At 36.4% G+C, this 18,122-nt stretch overlaps 2 protein-coding genes and 1 long non-coding RNA gene across 11 annotated transcripts in view; 2 read left to right on the forward strand and 1 right to left on the reverse strand.

Annotated features, from left to right (window-relative positions):
• Window positions 1-17,781, reverse strand: part of LOC149935261 (protein-lysine N-trimethyltransferase SMYD5-like) — a 286,480-nt gene extending 268,699 nt beyond the window's left edge. Inside the window, exons 1-11 of one of the 4 annotated variants that reach the window (XM_090154293.1) lie at window positions 17,596-17,781; window positions 17,122-17,370; window positions 16,886-17,055; window positions 16,583-16,820; window positions 16,465-16,504; window positions 16,368-16,398; window positions 16,191-16,300; window positions 16,072-16,128; window positions 15,842-16,007; window positions 15,659-15,772; window positions 14,868-15,015 (exon numbers count right to left, since the gene is read on the reverse strand). In XM_090154293.1, coding sequence (XP_090010419.1) covers window positions 15,670-15,772; window positions 15,842-16,007; window positions 16,072-16,128; window positions 16,191-16,300; window positions 16,368-16,398; window positions 16,465-16,504; window positions 16,583-16,820; window positions 16,886-17,055; window positions 17,122-17,370; window positions 17,596-17,667 — 1,236 coding nt within the window. In that variant the 5' untranslated portion in view covers window positions 17,668-17,781 and the 3' untranslated portion in view covers window positions 14,868-15,015; window positions 15,659-15,669. Of the gene's footprint in view, window positions 1-14,867; window positions 15,016-15,302; window positions 15,773-15,841; window positions 16,008-16,071; window positions 16,129-16,190; window positions 16,301-16,367; window positions 16,399-16,464; window positions 16,505-16,582; window positions 16,821-16,885; window positions 17,056-17,121; window positions 17,371-17,595 lie in introns of those variants that run through there. The other 3 variants (XM_090154294.1, XM_090154295.1, XM_090154292.1) reach the window with 3 other exon arrangements.
• Window positions 3,401-4,370, forward strand: LOC149935271 (uncharacterized). The gene is made up of 3 exons (XR_016472285.1): window positions 3,401-3,640; window positions 3,697-4,110; window positions 4,155-4,370. It is a non-coding gene; the product is annotated as an uncharacterized LOC149935271 (long non-coding RNA).
• On the forward strand, window positions 10,298-14,823 carry LOC149935272 (facilitated trehalose transporter Tret1-like). Of its 6 annotated transcripts, none has more exons than XM_090154286.1 (5): window positions 10,299-10,538; window positions 10,608-10,822; window positions 11,242-11,361; window positions 11,641-11,778; window positions 13,196-14,823. In XM_090154286.1, the coding sequence occupies exons 3-5, from the start codon at window positions 11,259-11,261 to the stop codon at window positions 14,401-14,403; spliced, it is 1,449 nt and encodes a 482-aa protein (XP_090010412.1). In that variant the 5' UTR covers window positions 10,299-10,538; window positions 10,608-10,822; window positions 11,242-11,258; the 3' UTR covers window positions 14,404-14,823. The 6 variants fall into 6 exon arrangements, with proteins under 6 accessions (XP_090010413.1, XP_090010412.1, XP_090010411.1 ...); XM_090154288.1 differs by lacking the exons at window positions 10,299-10,538; window positions 10,608-10,822 and adding an exon at window positions 11,065-11,184 and having other exon boundaries at window positions 13,196-13,958; window positions 14,063-14,294; XM_090154287.1 differs by having other exon boundaries at window positions 10,298-10,742.
• Window positions 17,782-18,122: the final 341 nt, after the last annotated feature.

An 18,122-nucleotide genomic window follows, 5' to 3' on the forward strand; every position in this document is an offset into this window, starting at 1 on the left:
AATAACATTATTAAATATGTAGGCCGACCTTAGTTACGGAATAAGATGCCCGAATAATAGGGTTATGCAGGGAAAGCGCGACATAGGCGGAGCTCTGCCATATTCGAAACCGAGCTCTGCCAAATTAAAAACAAAGCTAGAAACGAAATTAAAGTATGAAATCCCGTGAATAACATTATTAAATATGTAGGCCGACCTTAGTTACGAAATAAGACGCCCGAATAATAGGGTTATGCAGGGAAAGCGCGACATAGGCGGAGCTCTGCCTTATTCGAAACCGAGCTCTGCCAAATTAAAAACAAAGCTAGAAACGAAATTAAAGTATGAAATCCCGTGAATAACATTATTAAATATGTAGGCCGACCTTAGACAGGGAATAAGACGCCCGAATAATAGGGTTATGCAGGGAATGCGCGACATAGGCGGAGCTCTGCCATATTGCGTAACGAGCTCTGCCAAATCAAAATCAGAGCTAGAAACGAAATTAAAGTATGAAATCCCGTGAATAACATTATTAAATATGTAGTCCGACATTAGTTACGAAATAAGACGACCGAATAATAGAGTTATGCAGGGAAAGCGCGACATAGGCGGAGCTCTGCCATATTGCGTAACGAGCTCTGCCAAATCAAAATTAGGGCTATAAATTAAATTAAAGTATGAAATCCCGTGAATAACATTATTAAATATGTAGGCCGACCTTAGTTACGAAATAAGACGCCCGAATAATAGGGTTATGCAGGGAAAGCGCGACATAGGCGGAGCTCTGCCATATTCGAAACCGAGCTCTGCCAAATTAAAAACAAAGCTAGAAACGAAATTAAAGTATGAAATCCCGTGAATAACATTATTAAATATGTAGGCCGACATTAGTTACGAAATAAGACGCCCGAATAATAGGGTTATGCAGGGAAAGCGCGATATAGGCGGAGCTCTGCCTTATTCGAAACCGAGCTCTGCCAAATTAAAAACAAAGCTAGAAACGAAATTAAAGTATGAAATCCCGTGAATAACATTATTAAATATGTAGGCCGACCTTAGACAGGGAATAAGACGCCCGAATAATAGGGTTATGCAGGGAAAGCGCGACATAGGCGGAGCTCTGCCATATTGCGTAACGAGCTCTGCCAAATCAAAATCAGAGCTAGAAACGAAATTAAAGTATGAAATCCCGTGAATAACATTATTAAATATGTAGTCCGACATTAGTTACGAAATAAGACGACCGAATAATAGAGTTATGCAGGGAAAGCGCGACATAGGCGGAGCTCTGCCATATTGCGTAACGAGCTCTGCCAAATCAAAATTAGGGCTATAAATTAAATTAAAGTATGAAATCCCGTGAATAACATTATTAAATATGTAGGCCGACCTTAGTTACGAAATAAGACGCCCGAATAATAGGGTTATGCAGGGAAAGCGCGACATAGGCGGAGCTCTGCCATATTCGAAACCGAGCTCTGCCAAATTAAAAACAAAGCTAGAAACGAAATTAAAGTATGAAATCCCGTGAATAACATTATTAAATATGTAGGCCGACATTAGTTACGAAATAAGACGCCCGAATAATAGGGTTATGCAGGGAAAGCGCGACATAGGCGGAGCTCTGCCATATTGCGTAACGAGCTCTGCCAAATCAAAATCAGAGCTAGAAACGAAATTAAAGTATGAAATCCCGTGAATAACATTATTAAATATGTAGTCCGACATTAGTTACGAAATAAGACGACCGAATAATAGAGTTATGCAGGGAAAGCGCGACATAGGCGGAGCTCTGCCATATTGCGTAACGAGCTCTGCCAAATCAAAATTAGGGCTATAAATTAAATTAAAGTATGAAATCCCGTGAATAACATTATTAAATATGTAGGCCGACCTTAGTTACGAAATAAGACGCCCGAATAATAGGGTTATGCAGGGAAAGCGCGACATAGGCGGAGCTCTGCCATATTCGAAACCGAGCTCTGCCAAATTAAAAACAAAGCTAGAAACGAAATTAAAGTATGAAATCCCGTGAATAACATTATTAAATATGTAGGCCGACATTAGTTACGAAATAAGACGCCCGAATAATAGGGTTATGCAGGGAAAGCGCGACATAGGCGGAGCTCTGCCATATTGCGTAACGAGCTCTGCCAAATCAAAATCAGAGCTAGAAACGAAATTAAAGTATGAAATCCCGTGAATAACATTATTAAATATGTAGTCCGACATTAGTTACGAAATAAGACGACCGAATAATAGAGTTATGCAGGGAAAGCGCGACATAGGCGGAGCTCTGCCATATTGCGTAACGAGCTCTGCCAAATCAAAATTAGGGCTATAAATTAAATTAAAGTATGAAATCCCGTGAATAACATTATTAAATATGTAGGCCGACCTTAGTTACGAAATAAGACGCCCGAATAATAGGGTTATGCAGGGAAAGCGCGACATAGGCGGAGCTCTGCCATATTCGAAACCGAGCTCTGCCAAATTAAAAACAAAGCTAGAAACGAAATTAAAGTATGAAATCCCGTGAATAACATTATTAAATATGTAGGCCGACATTAGTTACGAAATAAGACGCCCGAATAATAGGGTTATGCAGGGAAAGCGCGACATAGGCGGAGCTCTGCCTTATTCGAAACCGAGCTCTGCCAAATTAAAAACAAAGCTAGAAACGAAATTAAAGTATGAAATCCCGTGAATAACATTATTAAATATGTAGGCCGACCTTAGACAGGGAATAAGACGCCCGAATAATAGGGTTATGCAGGGAAAGCGCGACATAGGCGGAGCTCTGCCATATTGCGTAACGAGCTCTGCCAAATCAAAATCAGAGCTAGAAACGAAATTAAAGTATGAAATCCCGTGAATAACATTATTAAATATGTAGTCCGACATTAGTTACGAAATAAGACGACCGAATAATAGAGTTATGCAGGGAAAGCGCGACATAGGCGGAGCTCTGCCATATTGCGTAACGAGCTCTGCCAAATCAAAATTAGGGCTATAAATTAAATTAAAGTATGAAATCCCGTGAATAACATTATTAAATATGTAGGCCGACCTTAGTTACGAAATAAGACGCCCGAATAATAGGGTTATCCAGGGAAAGCGCGACATAGGCGGAGCTCTGCCATATTGCGTAACGAGCTCTGCGAAGTTGGAAATTCCGTTAACAGTATTATTAAATATAATGGCCAACAGAAAGTATAAAATTTCGTTAATAACCCAACATAAACATTTAATTTTAATTTTGTTAACAATACGGCCTAAACATTTTTTGAGCAATTATATAACGACCAAAAACTCAGTTTTGAAATGCTCGCGCCAAACAAAGGAAGGTTAATCTTCCTTGGCTTGCTTTCTCTCGAATATCTATAGTAGCTACTACCGCAGTAGGAAGAGGAGCTCTGCCGGAACTCTGCCACCTCTGCCAACTCTGCTTTTTAGGGACTATCCCGTACTGGAGGTGCAGTAATTTTTTTGGAATAGAAATACTGTTACTTCTATTCCAGAGTTTGGCTGACTGGAACTAACCAAACTAGAACTAAGACAACTGAGGAAGGTCGAGCAAATGCTGGGCAGCTCTCGTTTATTGAGTGGCCTAGGGGGTACATTTGGCCACTACGAAGAACCAGAAGCTGGTTTTGGGGTAAGTATTCTTTCATGAATACATTTCATGCTAACATTTCTTGGTTTTAACAACAGATAATTGAAGAAAATGGATGCGGCATTGGCTAATTTAGATCAAAGTCCCGCAGCTTCTTCAACAATGGCTCCTCCATATTCAGTCACTATCGCCAATTCTTCTCCCACTGGCTCCCATTCCCGCAGATCTCCAAGATTTAATCATAGTTTACCAGTAGCGTCTGAGTTCTAACAATTAATATAAAGCCCCAGGAATGGAAGGTGTAGCTCCGTCTAGTGGAACTTTTGCACCTCTCGTTTTCAAAGAGAGACCTGGTTGCGGTAACCGTTTCCAGTTACTCTGATTTGCTTTGCCGGAAGTTTCTAGCTCGGCCAAAACACGCGGCCAATAATATCAATCCTTCCATTCCTGGGGCTTTATATTCTTTGGTTCTAATCACTCCCAAGGTAAAAATATTTCTCCAGCTGCACGAGGTAAGTAGAAAATCATTTACTAATTTGGCTTAAACCGTTTAAAGGTCGCAACCAACAAAGGCAACAGGGCCATATGCAAGGGCTCAACAATTTCTTGAGAAAATAAATTCAAATCTTGATAAGCAAACTAAGATAATGGAAGATCAGTTGGAAACTTGGTGCCATATAGCTAGTTCTCAAAGGGGAATTTGTATTGTAAAAACTATTTGAGTTTCATATGCTTAGTTTTAAAACAAAGTAAGTGAACAATTCAAATTTTTTATTTTGAAGAATCTTTTACACTTTCACTAATAAAGTTTTGAAAAGAAAAATAGTTGTTTTTCTGTTACCTATACACCCTCATACTTACCTTTATATTGAGAAGTTAATACTCAAAACGTACCTTAGGAATGATCTCTAGAGTTCTTGGTTGCTAGGTAACTTTTTTCAAAGATATCTTGAAACCATTGATGCCTTGTATATGTGGGCATCATGAGTACGCCCAGGAAACTTGGCTTTGACATGAAAAATTACCATATCACAATTGCAAACCTATAAAAACTATGTAAATTTTTGAATGTACATGTATATTATTTATATATATATATAAATAAAGCTTACCAATTGCACGTTTAAGGAATGGTATCCTTTCCTGTTAATGTACAAATGTTCACGATAATTTGAATCTTGTGAATTTGGAGCAACATTTGCTATGTGCGTACAATCTATTGCAGCAATGGCCCCCGGGAAATCTGGTCTTCTCCATAAATCTATACGCATTGTTAAATTAATATTTATCTGCTATGAGAAGATTTGATAATTACCTCAACTTTGTGGCTTCCCTTTACTCAGTGGAAATTTTATCCATTTTGGCATTAAAATGCTATTTATTGCATCGGTTTCTTGATGCAGACAGCGACTGACCGTGGCCTGACTGACATCAAGAAACAAATCTTTTCTGGTAAGCACAAAATCGAACAGCCACTAACGCCTAATGAACCATATAATTATTAAAACGCTAATAATTACGAAATTTAATTCTTAAATTCATGGCTCACCTTTGAATCTACAGGGAGATCCGTAACTCTTACGTTAGACGCGTTTGACTCTAACGTCGCTTTTAGATGCTCACAAATCTCTATTACTAAATACTTATCTAGGTGAAATAAACTTCTAAACTAATTTTCCGAAAGTTCAAAAGCTTTTGATCTATCTCTTAGAACTCTCTCCCACCCCAAACTCTTCGTTTCTTCCATTTCTGACAGACGCCAAAACTCAAAACATGCGAGCTGTAAAGCAGCCATTTTGAAAATACCGCGATTCGAAGTGAAAAATGACGTCATAACGACAAAAAACCGCGATTCCGGGATCCCCAGCCCTGTGGTTATAATTCGCTGGCGATACGGCGATGTCGAAGTGAGTTTTGGAGACAAGAATACGGTTTTCGCCAGTCGATGTCGTTATGGCGATATTTTATCGATTCCGCCATAACGACATGCGTATCGCCAAGACAAGAATAGGCCCCCAGATTACAAAAAGACACAGAAAAGACTGGACAGGAAATTGATGAAGATACAGCACTAAACTCATACCTCATATTCGTCTTTTTTTAACTACTTCGAAGCTTTATCTTATATATTTATTTCTTATTTATTTTCATTAAGTTATTTGATCTTATTTCATTTCCAATATATTAATTTCTATTGTTATTGTTGTTAGGCCTTGGCTATTTATGTTTCCCATTATTTTAGGCTGTTAAAAAGAATTGACACTTTTTTTTTTTAATTCAAGGAAGAAAGGGCTGATTGAGTCTGACAAAACCGCGAGCCCGGCGAAACACCATCTGATTAATCAGGGCGAGATATGTGTAACGGCTACGCCAACGGGGGGGGATAGGGGTGGGGACACCCGTGGCGGAAGTATTCCGACCACCCGTTGTGGAATTGGTAGTTGTCCTCACACGACCATCCACAAACTCTGCCTCCCGGACGCCTGGGATTACAGGAGTGAGCCACTACTCCCGGCAAGAATTGACACTTCAATATTCAAATATAATATTTAAAAATATTTAGTTGTACTTACTTGCGTCATAAATTCACATGAAACAACCATTTCACTTTTTATTTAATTTTTTTTAGTATCAGAAATAAGAAAATAATCGGTGCCATCTTGCGGATGTAACAAAAATCTTCTAAAAAAATTTAACTAACGACACCCTGTAGCACCCTGGTAGTGGGATCCTGAACTTCATTTGTAATTTCTTCTATTCGCGCGTGCGTCAAAAACTGGTAACGAAATTTTAACATTGCGGGAATAGGAAGAGACGCCTCTCAGTAGCGAAGCGACTTTACCCTCACTGGTAATACCAAGAATATATTGAATTACTAAGAATATTTGAGCATAGCATTAACCCCTGGTACCATCCTCACAGCTTTTGTGGAGAAAGTTCGTCTGCATTTAAGGCGCATTCAAGGTTATACCATATAGCAAACTTGAATGGGAAAGCAGACGAATTTAAGCTCCAAAGGCTACGAGGATTGGAATCAGAATCCTGTAGTCCAATATTCTTCGTAACTTCAATACATTCTTGGTAATACTGATAAGACTGTGCTCCCAGAATTAATAGGTGAGCCACCCTGTTCCAAAAGGGCTGTCCATTAAAATCTTTAATGTGACTTGATGATTTGTTATTACACCCATAGCTCTTTTTTGAGCGCTTAAATTAGCGCTCCTCTCATTATCGTTTCGCGCTCTTTTAAAAAAAAATAACATTTTTCTGCTCAATTTCGCTCATAATAAGTTAGGAGTGTATAAATGTCTACTTTTAAATTAAATAATAATTTGGTAACCTTCTATCTATGTGTTTTACATTTCAACTAATAATTCCCCTAGACAAATAATTTTTCCGCGGGCCCCAAAAGTGAAAGCCTCGCGGATTCATCAAGTGGATATAATTTTTCACACCGTGGATTAACCTATAGCATGGATAAGTCAAACATCATAGTTATAGATGGGAAAGACGAATGTAGCTCCATTGCCTTGTTAAATAGCTACACCTTTGAATCCCCATAGTAATCAAAATCATTACATAAGTACAATGGAAAACCAACATATAGCCCAAAGCAGCAAACGTCGCTTTGCCGTTGGTAAGTAAGGGATTTTTGTGTAGCCGATGCCAAGAATTAGGCTTAGAAGGCCCAGAAGGGTCAGGTATATCCAGAAATACATGAACCGAAATTATCAGCGTCCTATTCCTCTAACACGGGAGGCAAGTTCCCCGTTTCCCCCCACCTTAGTGGCCACGTGTCATCTTCCCTCCTCGAAAAGAGAACCTCCCCACCTCCGGGGCAGCGTTGCCAACCTTTTAAGAAGTGATTATCGTACCAGGGGATCGAAATTATCGTTTTTTTGCTAAATTTATCGTACGCTTTAAAAGGCTCGGCCGAGGCGAACAATTTCCAGATTTCTAAGTGTTTTCTGAGCATGCATCCACCCGAGCGGTGAGTGGGAATTTTAAAAGATAAAAAAAAATAGTTAAAAAACCTCGCCCGCGTTTGGGTTGAACCTTGACTGCATATTTTAGTCCAAAAATATCTTTCGGATATGAAACACAGTAGTGAGGTTAGACGAAAAGTAGGGAAAATAAATAATTTACATTTATAATTAGAAAGCTGATTTATTCGGTATAAATCAGCTTTCTAATTGGTTTTGGCGGAATCTAGATTTCAATAGTATCAGGTTTTTTAACGAATAAATTATTTTATTTGAAAATTTCAAACTATCGTACGTTTTGCGTACGATTATTTGAAAATTTCAAATTATCGTAGGTTTTGCGTACGATAGTCGACCACTTTCGTACATCGTATTTGAGCCCTAAATATCGTACAAATACGATAGTTATCGCACGATTGGCAACGCTGCTCCGGGGCGAAGGTTTGAATACGCTACCTGGCGACGGCCGAGCGAAACTTTCTCGAAAAACAAATAAGTAAATAAAATATGTTGCTGGGGAAAAATTACAAGTGCATCACGTGTCTGTGGAAGAAAGGCTGTGCCTATTAGAAGAAACGTCCAAGGAAAGAATAGCTCAAACAAATATCATCGTAATCAGTGAATTGTTATTAATTAATGAAGCCCAGTTAACGACTAATAAAAAAAAGTCTAACTTGACTACGTTAAGAATTATAAACAATAAATATTTGTATTATTTTGCTAAAATAATTGTACTTGTTTTATTTGAAATATAAATCTTAATAGCAACGTAAAGGTTTACTCGTAAACGAAATCATCATTTCTATTGCTTATTTCTACTAGTTCTTTTCTTGTGGTTTATTTCAGTTTCTTCGACGAAATAATTTATCTTAGCCTCACTAGATGGCGGTCTAGTTACCCGTGGTGCATTCGAAATTTTCCCTGTAGTCGCGGGAGGCGGAAAATTAACAAGGCCTCGCTTGTTAACCCTCCCCTTTCGCACGGGGAAATTGCCGTCCGACAAAAATATGCTCGCTGATAATTTCGGTTCATGTATTTCTGGTATATCCAAAGATAATTTAAACTCGTACCCTAGATTCGAATACTGAGATCTTTCCCATTGACGGTTTTGTTACAAAGCGTTTACCCTTTTCCGGCACGTGACCTCAGAAAAATCGGGCTCCATCGGTTGTGGCACGGCCAACTGCGATCACGCGCTGCCGCGCTATATAGCGCGGGATCGAAGTTGGCCGTGGTTGTGGTAAGGCGCAAACCATGGAGCGAATTTTTTCTGAGTTCCGGCGGGAAGTGGGTAAACGCTATCGGCAACGCGCGAGAGAGTGATTTCGAATCTAGGGTACGAGTTTAAATTACCTTTGGTATATCTCAAATCGAAAGGAAATATTATGCCCTGGGTAGCCCCATACAATTTTTTCTTATGATTGGGGGTCCTCAAGTGGGCCATTTGCCCCTTTTTTGGCATTATAGGCGATATTCGACTTTAAATCTACATAACGTTTTTAAATTAAGAGCGACTTGGTTGAAAATTATATTTTTAGTTAGTGCTGATCATTTTCTGAACTACTTTTTCGATTGCATTAAACAATTTTAATTTTAAACTAGATTTCTGATCCCCACAACCCGCGTACGCACTATTGTGATATTTGAATTTCGTAACAATTAATACAGGCGCCATCTAGCTTCCAAAAACATTTGCGTTTCCCTACCTTATTTTCAAAACCCGGTAACTCGTAAAATTGAAAATTGGTTCAAATTTAAATTTAATATTTAAAATATATTCAATATAAGCCGGGAGTAGTGGCTCACTCCTGTAATCCCAGGCGTCCGGGAGGCAGAGTTTGTGGATGGCCGTGTGAGGACAACCACTAATCCCACAACGGGTGGTTGTCATACTTCCGCCACGGGTGTCCCAACCCTATCCCCAAGTATCCCCCCGTTGGCGTGGTCGTAACACTTATCTCGCACCTGTTTAATTAAATGGACGAGCGGACTGTATTGTCCCACCCGTTACAATGGCTCATAACGAGCAAAAAAAAATATATATATTACTTAAATGTCCGTGACATCTTGTTAAGTTCTTTTAGAGAGGGCTAAACCATGGATTAATTAATCCATGGCTAACTCTACATTCGAAATATAGCTTACCCGTTACCACTAACAAAGGCTATATGCCTTACCTGATACGACTACCAAAGGCTATATGCCTTACCTGATAGGCTGATACGACTACCAAAAGCTAAAGTGCCATCGTAGTTTACTGCTTAAAATATCATGTAACAAACAGATTTTTTTGGGCTCATGGGCAGTATCGAGGGTTAGTTTCCCAATTGGAGACTCTTTGGAGTGCGCGGAATCTTTAAAATCAATCTGGCAATAGGGGCTTAAATAAAACTTCCTTCAAGGAAATCGCCAAGAAGAAATATTTTGGTAAGCCAGGATCTGAAAGTTACTGTTTATATAGTGCTTGTTGAAATAATTGAAACTGTTAACCAGAGGTCCTGTAAACAACTACGTGTTTTTCTAAGCCTTAAAATGAAAAAAACAAAAAAAGAAGCTACTTGGTTAAAAGGGAACACTTGTTGCATACCGTACAGGTGGAAAGTTTTCATTATTTTAACAAGCACTATATAAACAGTGGCTTGCAGGTCCTTGCTCTCGGAAATATTACTTCTTGGTAATTTCTTTGAAGATGTTTTATTGAAGCGTCAATTAACTCTCCAGTCTCGATAGCTATATTGCTTACATCATAGCAAAGAATATAGACCACCCCCTTTATATTCTAAGATCAAGCTTGCATAGTCTTTGCGACAGTAGTACGTGGTGGATGTTGGTCAGTCAGGCTAGGATGCAATTTAACAGGGCTATCTGTACATATCTTAATACCTACACATAAGTTGTTCACGGCTTGGTAGAATAGGACTGGTGATGTAGTGACAATAAAGAAATATGATAAACGTGTAATTATTCAAAAAAATTCACAGGCTTAAATCGGGAATGTAATTAATATTGTGTAACATGATAAAAAGATCAAGGCCAAGGCTTGGAGAAGAAAACCAGGTCAAAGTATAAACTATTTGCGCAGTGCCTAGCTGCGCATCTAAATATTTAAAAATTACAAACAAAACGTCACACACGTGTAATAAAAGGGTGTCAAAGAACAAGTAGGTGTATAACTGAAAATCTTTCTATTTCATTCTAATAAAAAATATAAATCAAATGTTATAGTGACTTACGATTACAGGTAAACTATGCATAAATATGCTTCTTATCATTTCAAATCTTTTTTAATTGATAATGATTAAGATTAATAAGACAATGTCTTGTTGCATTGATACACCCCTATTGTAATGTCTTGTTGCATTGATACACCCCTATTGTTATCGCTTATAACATAATAAGTGATTATGTTACATGTGTTATTATGGATAAGAATAGACCCATTACTAATTTTAAAGGCATTTTGAATTCTCGTTTGAGTACCAATTTAACAGCGAATTCCTCAACACCAAGTATTAATTTTTCAACAATATTAAGTAATTAATAAAATGGAAAAAGACGTTGAAATGAAAAGCAATGCATCTAATCCACAATTTGAGGATCCATGTAAAGAAAATAGTGAACTTTTAATGATATAAGTAATTTTTTGTTTTTTCCCTTTAGTTTCAGAATTGCAAAACATGCCTTTTGATGAATCAGAAAATGCTGCGCTTCCCAGAAAACCGTTTAGAAAACTTTATTTAGCTGCGTTTTCTGCCTGGATGGGATCAGTTGCTATGGGTGCTGTTTTAGGTAAATTGTTTTTTTAAATTATTTTAGGGCACATATCAGTAGGCAAATTACTGATCAAATGAAAAATAGTATTTTTATTTGATAATAGAGTATTGATTTAATAGTTAATACCAAATAGTTTACCAAATTGAAAATAAGGCAAAAGTTAAATTCTTAAAATTAAAAAAAAAGCATGTGGTTTTTTTACTAGTGGGCAATTATAGGAAAATGTCAAAGATTTTCAATTTCGTATATTTTTGCATTACTCGATATATCAAATATTTTTAACACCTGTTTTAGGATATTCTTCACCAGCTTTACATAGCATGGAAAAGCCAAATTCTCATTTTAAACACTTAACTGATGACCAGCAAAGTTGGGTTGGCAGCATTATGGCCATTGGAGCTTTATTTGGAGGAATGATAGCTGGTACGTTTTTTCCTGTATTCTAGGCATCCATTTTTGCATGATCATACTTTAAAATGCTTTTCATTTCAAAGGTCCAATCATAGAATATTTCGGTAGAAAAACTACTTTGATATTTGTGGTGGTGCCTTTTACTTCGGGCTGGCTTTCTATAATTTTTTCACACTCTCTCTTTCCTTTGCTAATTGGAAGATTTTTAACTGGTGCATGTACTGGAATAGTTTCTTTGACAGTTCCCGTTTACATTTCCGAGATAGCTACTTCTGATAATAGAGGAATTTTGGGGTCAGCTGTGCAGTTATTGGTGGTAATAGGCATTTTAATTACATATATCGTTGGTGGTGTGGTAGAATTTATGGGGTTGGCTATTATTAGTGCCATTTTCCCTGTTATTTGTACAGTGCTAATGGTGTTTATGCCAGAAAGCCCATATTGGCTTTTGAAACGAGGTAACCGTCATGGATCTCTTCGTGCAATTCATTTTTTAAATGGCCCAACTGTCAAACCGGAAGAAGTTTGCTCAGAAATGGAAAATAGTTTAGCCCAGCAACCCCAGGGAAGTGTTTCTATTTCTGAATTTAAACTAATGCAAAATCTTAAACCAACACTGATAGTATTAGGACTGATGTTCTTCCAACAGTTTTGCGGAATTAATGGGGTTATGTTTTACGCTGCCCAAATTTTCAAAGATTCAGGTTTTAAATCAATTGATCCAGCAACTTGCGGTATTATACTGGCAGCAGCTCAAGTAGTTGGGACTTTGGTCGGTAGTGCCATTTGTGATAAAGCTGGTAGAAGGATCCTCTTATTAGGTTCTGCCTTTTTTATGGGCATTGGGTTGGTCATTCTGGCCACTGTGCTAGCTTTAGGAGACGCTAAAGGGAAAACTTTCTTGCTGCATTATGGTTGGTTAACCGTAGCCAGTTTAAGTTTATTCACCTTAGCTTTTGCAATATCTTTCGGTCCTACTCCCTGGCTAATGATGGGGGAATTATTACCAGCTCGAGTGAAAGGGCTAGCCAGCAGTTTATCAACCGCTTTCAACTGGCTGTGCTGCTTTGTAGTGACAAATCAATTTAATAATATGCTAACCGGGATGAATTACTATGGAGCATATTTCTTTTTCGCTGCAATCTGTTTTGTTAGCATTATATTTATAGCTTTTTTGGTGCCAGAAACTAAGGGTCGTACTTTGGATGAAATTGAAAAATTATTTATGTCTGATAGTGGGAAAAAGGAGGATGAAAAGGAAATGGTTGAACCTTAGAGATAAATTACTTTTATGTCATTTAGATTTGAAAGATTTAATTATTTTAAGTTTTTATTTAAATATTATACTGTGAGAAATGTATTTTTATAGTATTAGTGACAAAAATAAATAATATTTAAAAATTGGTATATTTTGATTTTCTTTGTATAGGTCCTGTAATTGACTGTTTCGGGAGAAAAACAACCATGGTGTTCCTTTCCCTTCCGTTCACTGCTGGATGGCTCACAATTTCCTTTTCCACCAACCTTTTCCCATTACTAACTGGGCGCCTCCTGACAGGATTCTGCGCTGGTGTTGTATCCCTTGTTGTCCCAATATATATATCGGAAACAGCTACTGCCGAAGTACGGGGCTTGTTAGGTTCAATTAGTCAATTGTCAATTGTTGGAGGGGTTTTGATAAGCTATCTTCTTGGTGAAGTGGTAGAATGGGTTGAATTAGCTTTATTTTCAGCGTGTTTTCCTGTACTTAACTCTATATTAATTGTTTTTATGCCCGAAACACCAAGTTGGTTAATTCAAATGGGCAAAAGGGAAGAGGCAATTGAATCGATAAAATTCCTTAATGGAAATACTGTTGATCCTGTAAATATATACAATGAAATTCAATTGTGTATGTCCGAGCAACCAACTGGCAGAGTTACCCTTCGCGAATGGACTCGACCAGCAATATATAAGCCGTTTCTCATCTCGATAGGTTTAATGTTTTTTCAACAATGGTGTGGAGTAAATGGCATTATGTTTTATGCGGCAAAAATATTTAAACAATCAAAATATGATTCAATTAGCCCAACTATGAGCAGTATTATTTTAGCTACAAATCTGGTTTTCACAAGTATAGTTATCAGCCTAATAATGGAAAAAGCTGGACGAAAGACTTACCTATATATTTCCAGCGTGGGAATGTTTATAGGGTTAGTGAGTATGGGTACGCTGCTGGTACTAGCTGAAAAATATGGAGATGATTTTGAAACTAAATATGGTTGGGGTAATGTTGTAAGTCTTTCATTTTATCTAGTTGCATTTTCTTTGGGTTATGGACCAATACCCTGGTTAATGATGAGCGAAATCAACAACTCGCGAGTAAGGGGCATAGCGAGCTCCTTTTCTACTGCCTTTAATTGGATTAATGTATTTTTTATTACTTATTCTTTTATGGGACTTTTAAAGGCTATGAATGGCTATGGGACGTACTTTTTTTTCGCAGCTATCTGCATTTTAAGTATTATTTTTGTTGCTCTGTGCGTGCCTGAAACAAAAGGTCGTACCTTAGAAGAAATAGAATTTTGGTTCTCATCTTCTGAAGAAAATAGGAGACTATTAGACCCAGAAAGTTCAGAAAACTATACTATAAATTAACTAAACTTAATATAGCTCAAAAAACACATTTTACGTGTGTTTAGCATTTAAAAAGTACAAATACTTGGTCATACGAAATATGGATGGTATTTTTGGCCTTTCAATTGACCATGAAAAGTGTAAATTTTTTATAGTAACTTACATAACTAAATGATAAAATACAAAAAGTGTATCTTGGTTTACATCCCCTTTCGAAAACAATAGTTTTCATTGTTAAGGTAAAGTGCCTTAAGTAATATGTAGATAAGATAAATTACCAAAAATAGTAATCTTATATTAATTTTGTACAAAAACAATGAAAATTATATTTAATTGTGCATTTATATTGAAGTTTATCACTCAAAAAAGATGAAGGCAGTGTTATGCGATACAAACAACATCAATAATATATCACAGTTAAGCGCGCAGCAATTTTTTTTGATAGTTGCTCTGCATAAAACTATATATATATTTTTTTTAGCCATTAATCTATGTACTCTTATCTCACGTACATATCAAATTCTAATTAAATCAAGCTTATAGCATTGAACTTTCTAATATTACGAACATCCATTTAACATTTTGGCTACAACAATTTTGATTTTGATTTACTGTGAGTTGGCACTTGATTTTCTAGATTAGTAGTAATTATGTTTAAATTCGGAAAGGTATCACAGATGTAATTACTAAGTAAAAAGGCAAAACTAGCAACTACACGCTTAATACGGTGCGAGAGAAGCCTATATGCATTCTTCTCTTAGATTATTATTATTTGATTTTAAAGACCACTTAAGTGGTCAGCTCCCAATCAAAAAGGGAGGAACTATGCATTTTACATTCTACGTGTACATAGACAAAAACAGATTTGTATAATAGTAGAATGGAGAATTTTAAATTCTCTTGTTTTGATTATGGAATATAGTATTTGTTAAGACAATTGTCTCATAAAAATTTCAATGTAAAAAGTTAAGACGCTGGTGAGAAACTTATGTAGCAATATTTCTTACCACCTATTAATTTTGAGCGCTTACACTACAATCCCTATCATTTTTTCACGATTCTTATAAGTATCATGGTTTTGCATAACACATGTACTAAAAAAGGTTACACACAGAATAAAATTGAAATTAAAGATAAAAAATATTGCTACATGGTCTTCTAATGCCACACAAAAAAAATTAAAACAAATGACAAAAACTAACACATACTACCTACTACTAAGTGTTATAACAAAAATAATGGTTAGTGTAACTGATAAAAAAAATTAAATGCTCACTGGTTCAAAATCTAATTTTGGTGTTCCTCAGTCTCACTTTCGCTACTCGAATCACTTTCCTCATCCGGGTTCATTTGGCACTTTGGGCATGTACAAGTGAACAAATAATTTTCCCTGTTAATTTAAAACATTGTGAACAAAAGTCATTTTAGGGTTAGATAAAATTTATAATAAAATAGGAACCTTAGAACTTTATTTCTGGAACGGGTACTTCTATTACGATGAGTGTCGTTCAGGTAACAAACTAACACTTCCTCCCCGGGATTAACAACATTCAAACATTCCATAACCAAAGTGAAATCATTGTACGGAAAAGTTGCTTCAGCATTGGGTACGCAACTATGATTGCCTAAAACAGCGAAGCTTTCATTAAAGAAAAACGCACCTATAATTAGATATTAGCGGAAATTTACAAGAGCTTTGCAAAGGATAGAGACCAGATCCTTCATTGTTCAAATTAATGTCAGAATCTAGAAAAAAAACCTTTTTATAAAAATAAGACTGATAAATGGAAGTTTCTATCACATTGTACCTCGATGATGAATTTGTCCGTGAAGTTTTTCAATAAATTCATCTAATATTACCCTTTCCTCTTGTGGAATATCTAAAGCGTCGCAATTTCTCATCCAGGCACTCAATGCACTATTTATAAGTATTAATAACTATAATTAACTAAAAAAAAAGGATAATGAAAAATTTGGAATCGCACCTAGTTCCAATCCCTTGTCCATTTGTGCCAACTATTAAATCAGAATTCATGTTTTAGATAAAAATAAAATAAAGATTTATAAAATTTCACAACATACCCATAACTATCAAACTCTGAAATCCTTGTGGTGTAAAATACTTAAAAAAAATTAAATAAAATAAAATTAAACCAACTTCAAAGGTTGAAAAAAAAAAAGGTATCCAATATTTACTTACATCTTTCAGAAAATCATCATAAAGAGTTTTTGCTAGAAGCTCTCTGAGTTGTTCAAGTTGGGCTTTGAATTCGGGTCTCAAAAGGCGATGTTGAAGGGCTTCATCAGGATTTATGAAACGATGGCAAAATTGAGAGAATAAATGGCGGGCACCAGCTTTGTCTTGAGCTTGTTTGACAGTTGCAATTATTCGAGCAACCAACATAATATTAGCAGTTTCAGGAGGAAGATGCATTTGTCTGGAGAAAAAACAAAAGCAATTGGCATTTATAGAGGTTACTTCTTTGGCTTGCTATCTGATTACAGTAGTCTTAGGTTATTTTGAAAGGAGGGCAATTGATACCTCCAAGCCCCTTGAAGTAACTCCAGTGGGTGCTGTTGCTCCCCTTGCTGTGTTGATACATTACCAACACACAATGACTGATGAAACTGCGACCAAGCATTATCCCGACATGTTTGACTACAAAACGTAACCTAAAATTTGCAGAGAAATTAAAATGCATACAAAATATTTCAATGAGATTGATTAAAATTAATAACCTCGCAACCAGTGCAATTAACATGTTGATCTTTACGTGTGCTACAAAGATGACTAAATGGTATGGTTAGTGAAGAATTTCCTGTTAACCGTCGTGCATTTTCTTCAGCAGTTTCCAATGGGTGCAAGCAAAAATCACAAGCAGAATATCCCCAAGCTTGGTTCCATAAAAATTGGCAGGCAACTAATGGTCGTTCTTCAAATATAATTTCACCAGGCTGTAAAGTACGAAGAGCAACCAACCCTCTGCCCTAAGAAAGAAAACTGGACCTATTATTATCTTCTATTCAAGAAGAGTTTCCAGGCTCCGTAAAAAGGAAACTGGTTTTGACAGCCAACTTTAAAAATGTTCTTTTGAGCCCCAAAAAAATGTGAAGAAACATAATTTGACATTTTACAATAAAAACCTCATTAACTAAATGAAAGCACATTATTTAAACAAATACACATGAAACTTTACCAATAGAAACACATACCTTTGGACCCCCAAGTTCCCGCACTTCTACAGACGGTGAAACTTCGTCCTGGATGTCTTCCTGCGATGCCATATTCGGGAAGCCGATTTAGAAAACATTTCTTTGAAAAAAATTACCTTACTTTGAATCAAAATATTTTTTTAAACTTTTAAAAATAACATTAGGATCACAATTAGCAACGACTAATAATTGTAAGCGAAACAAAATAATATTACAAGTAAAATAATGCGGAAAAATACGCAATTTTCTAAAACAATACATCCCGGGCATTTTCTTTTAAAAAATGTTGCCGGCGCAGGGTTGCCAGACTCAGAAAATCAAGGCTTGAAAATTATCGATTTCAGAATAAAAACTTATTGTGGTATAAATTTAAATTTGGTCAGAATATTTACTTTAAAATTGGTCAAAATTATATTTATGGAAACACAAGAATTAAGGTAACACTTAAATTATTTTGGGCCAAATAACCCAATTTCTTACAAAAAAATCTTTAATAAAAATCCAGGAAGTTCCCGGTAAAGCTAAAA

Source organism: Leiobunum rupestre, chromosome 7, assembly GCF_980474605.1.
Source record: "Leiobunum rupestre chromosome 7, qqLeiRupe1.1.hap1, whole genome shotgun sequence".
NCBI classification, from domain to species: domain Eukaryota; kingdom Metazoa; phylum Arthropoda; class Arachnida; order Opiliones; family Sclerosomatidae; genus Leiobunum; species Leiobunum rupestre.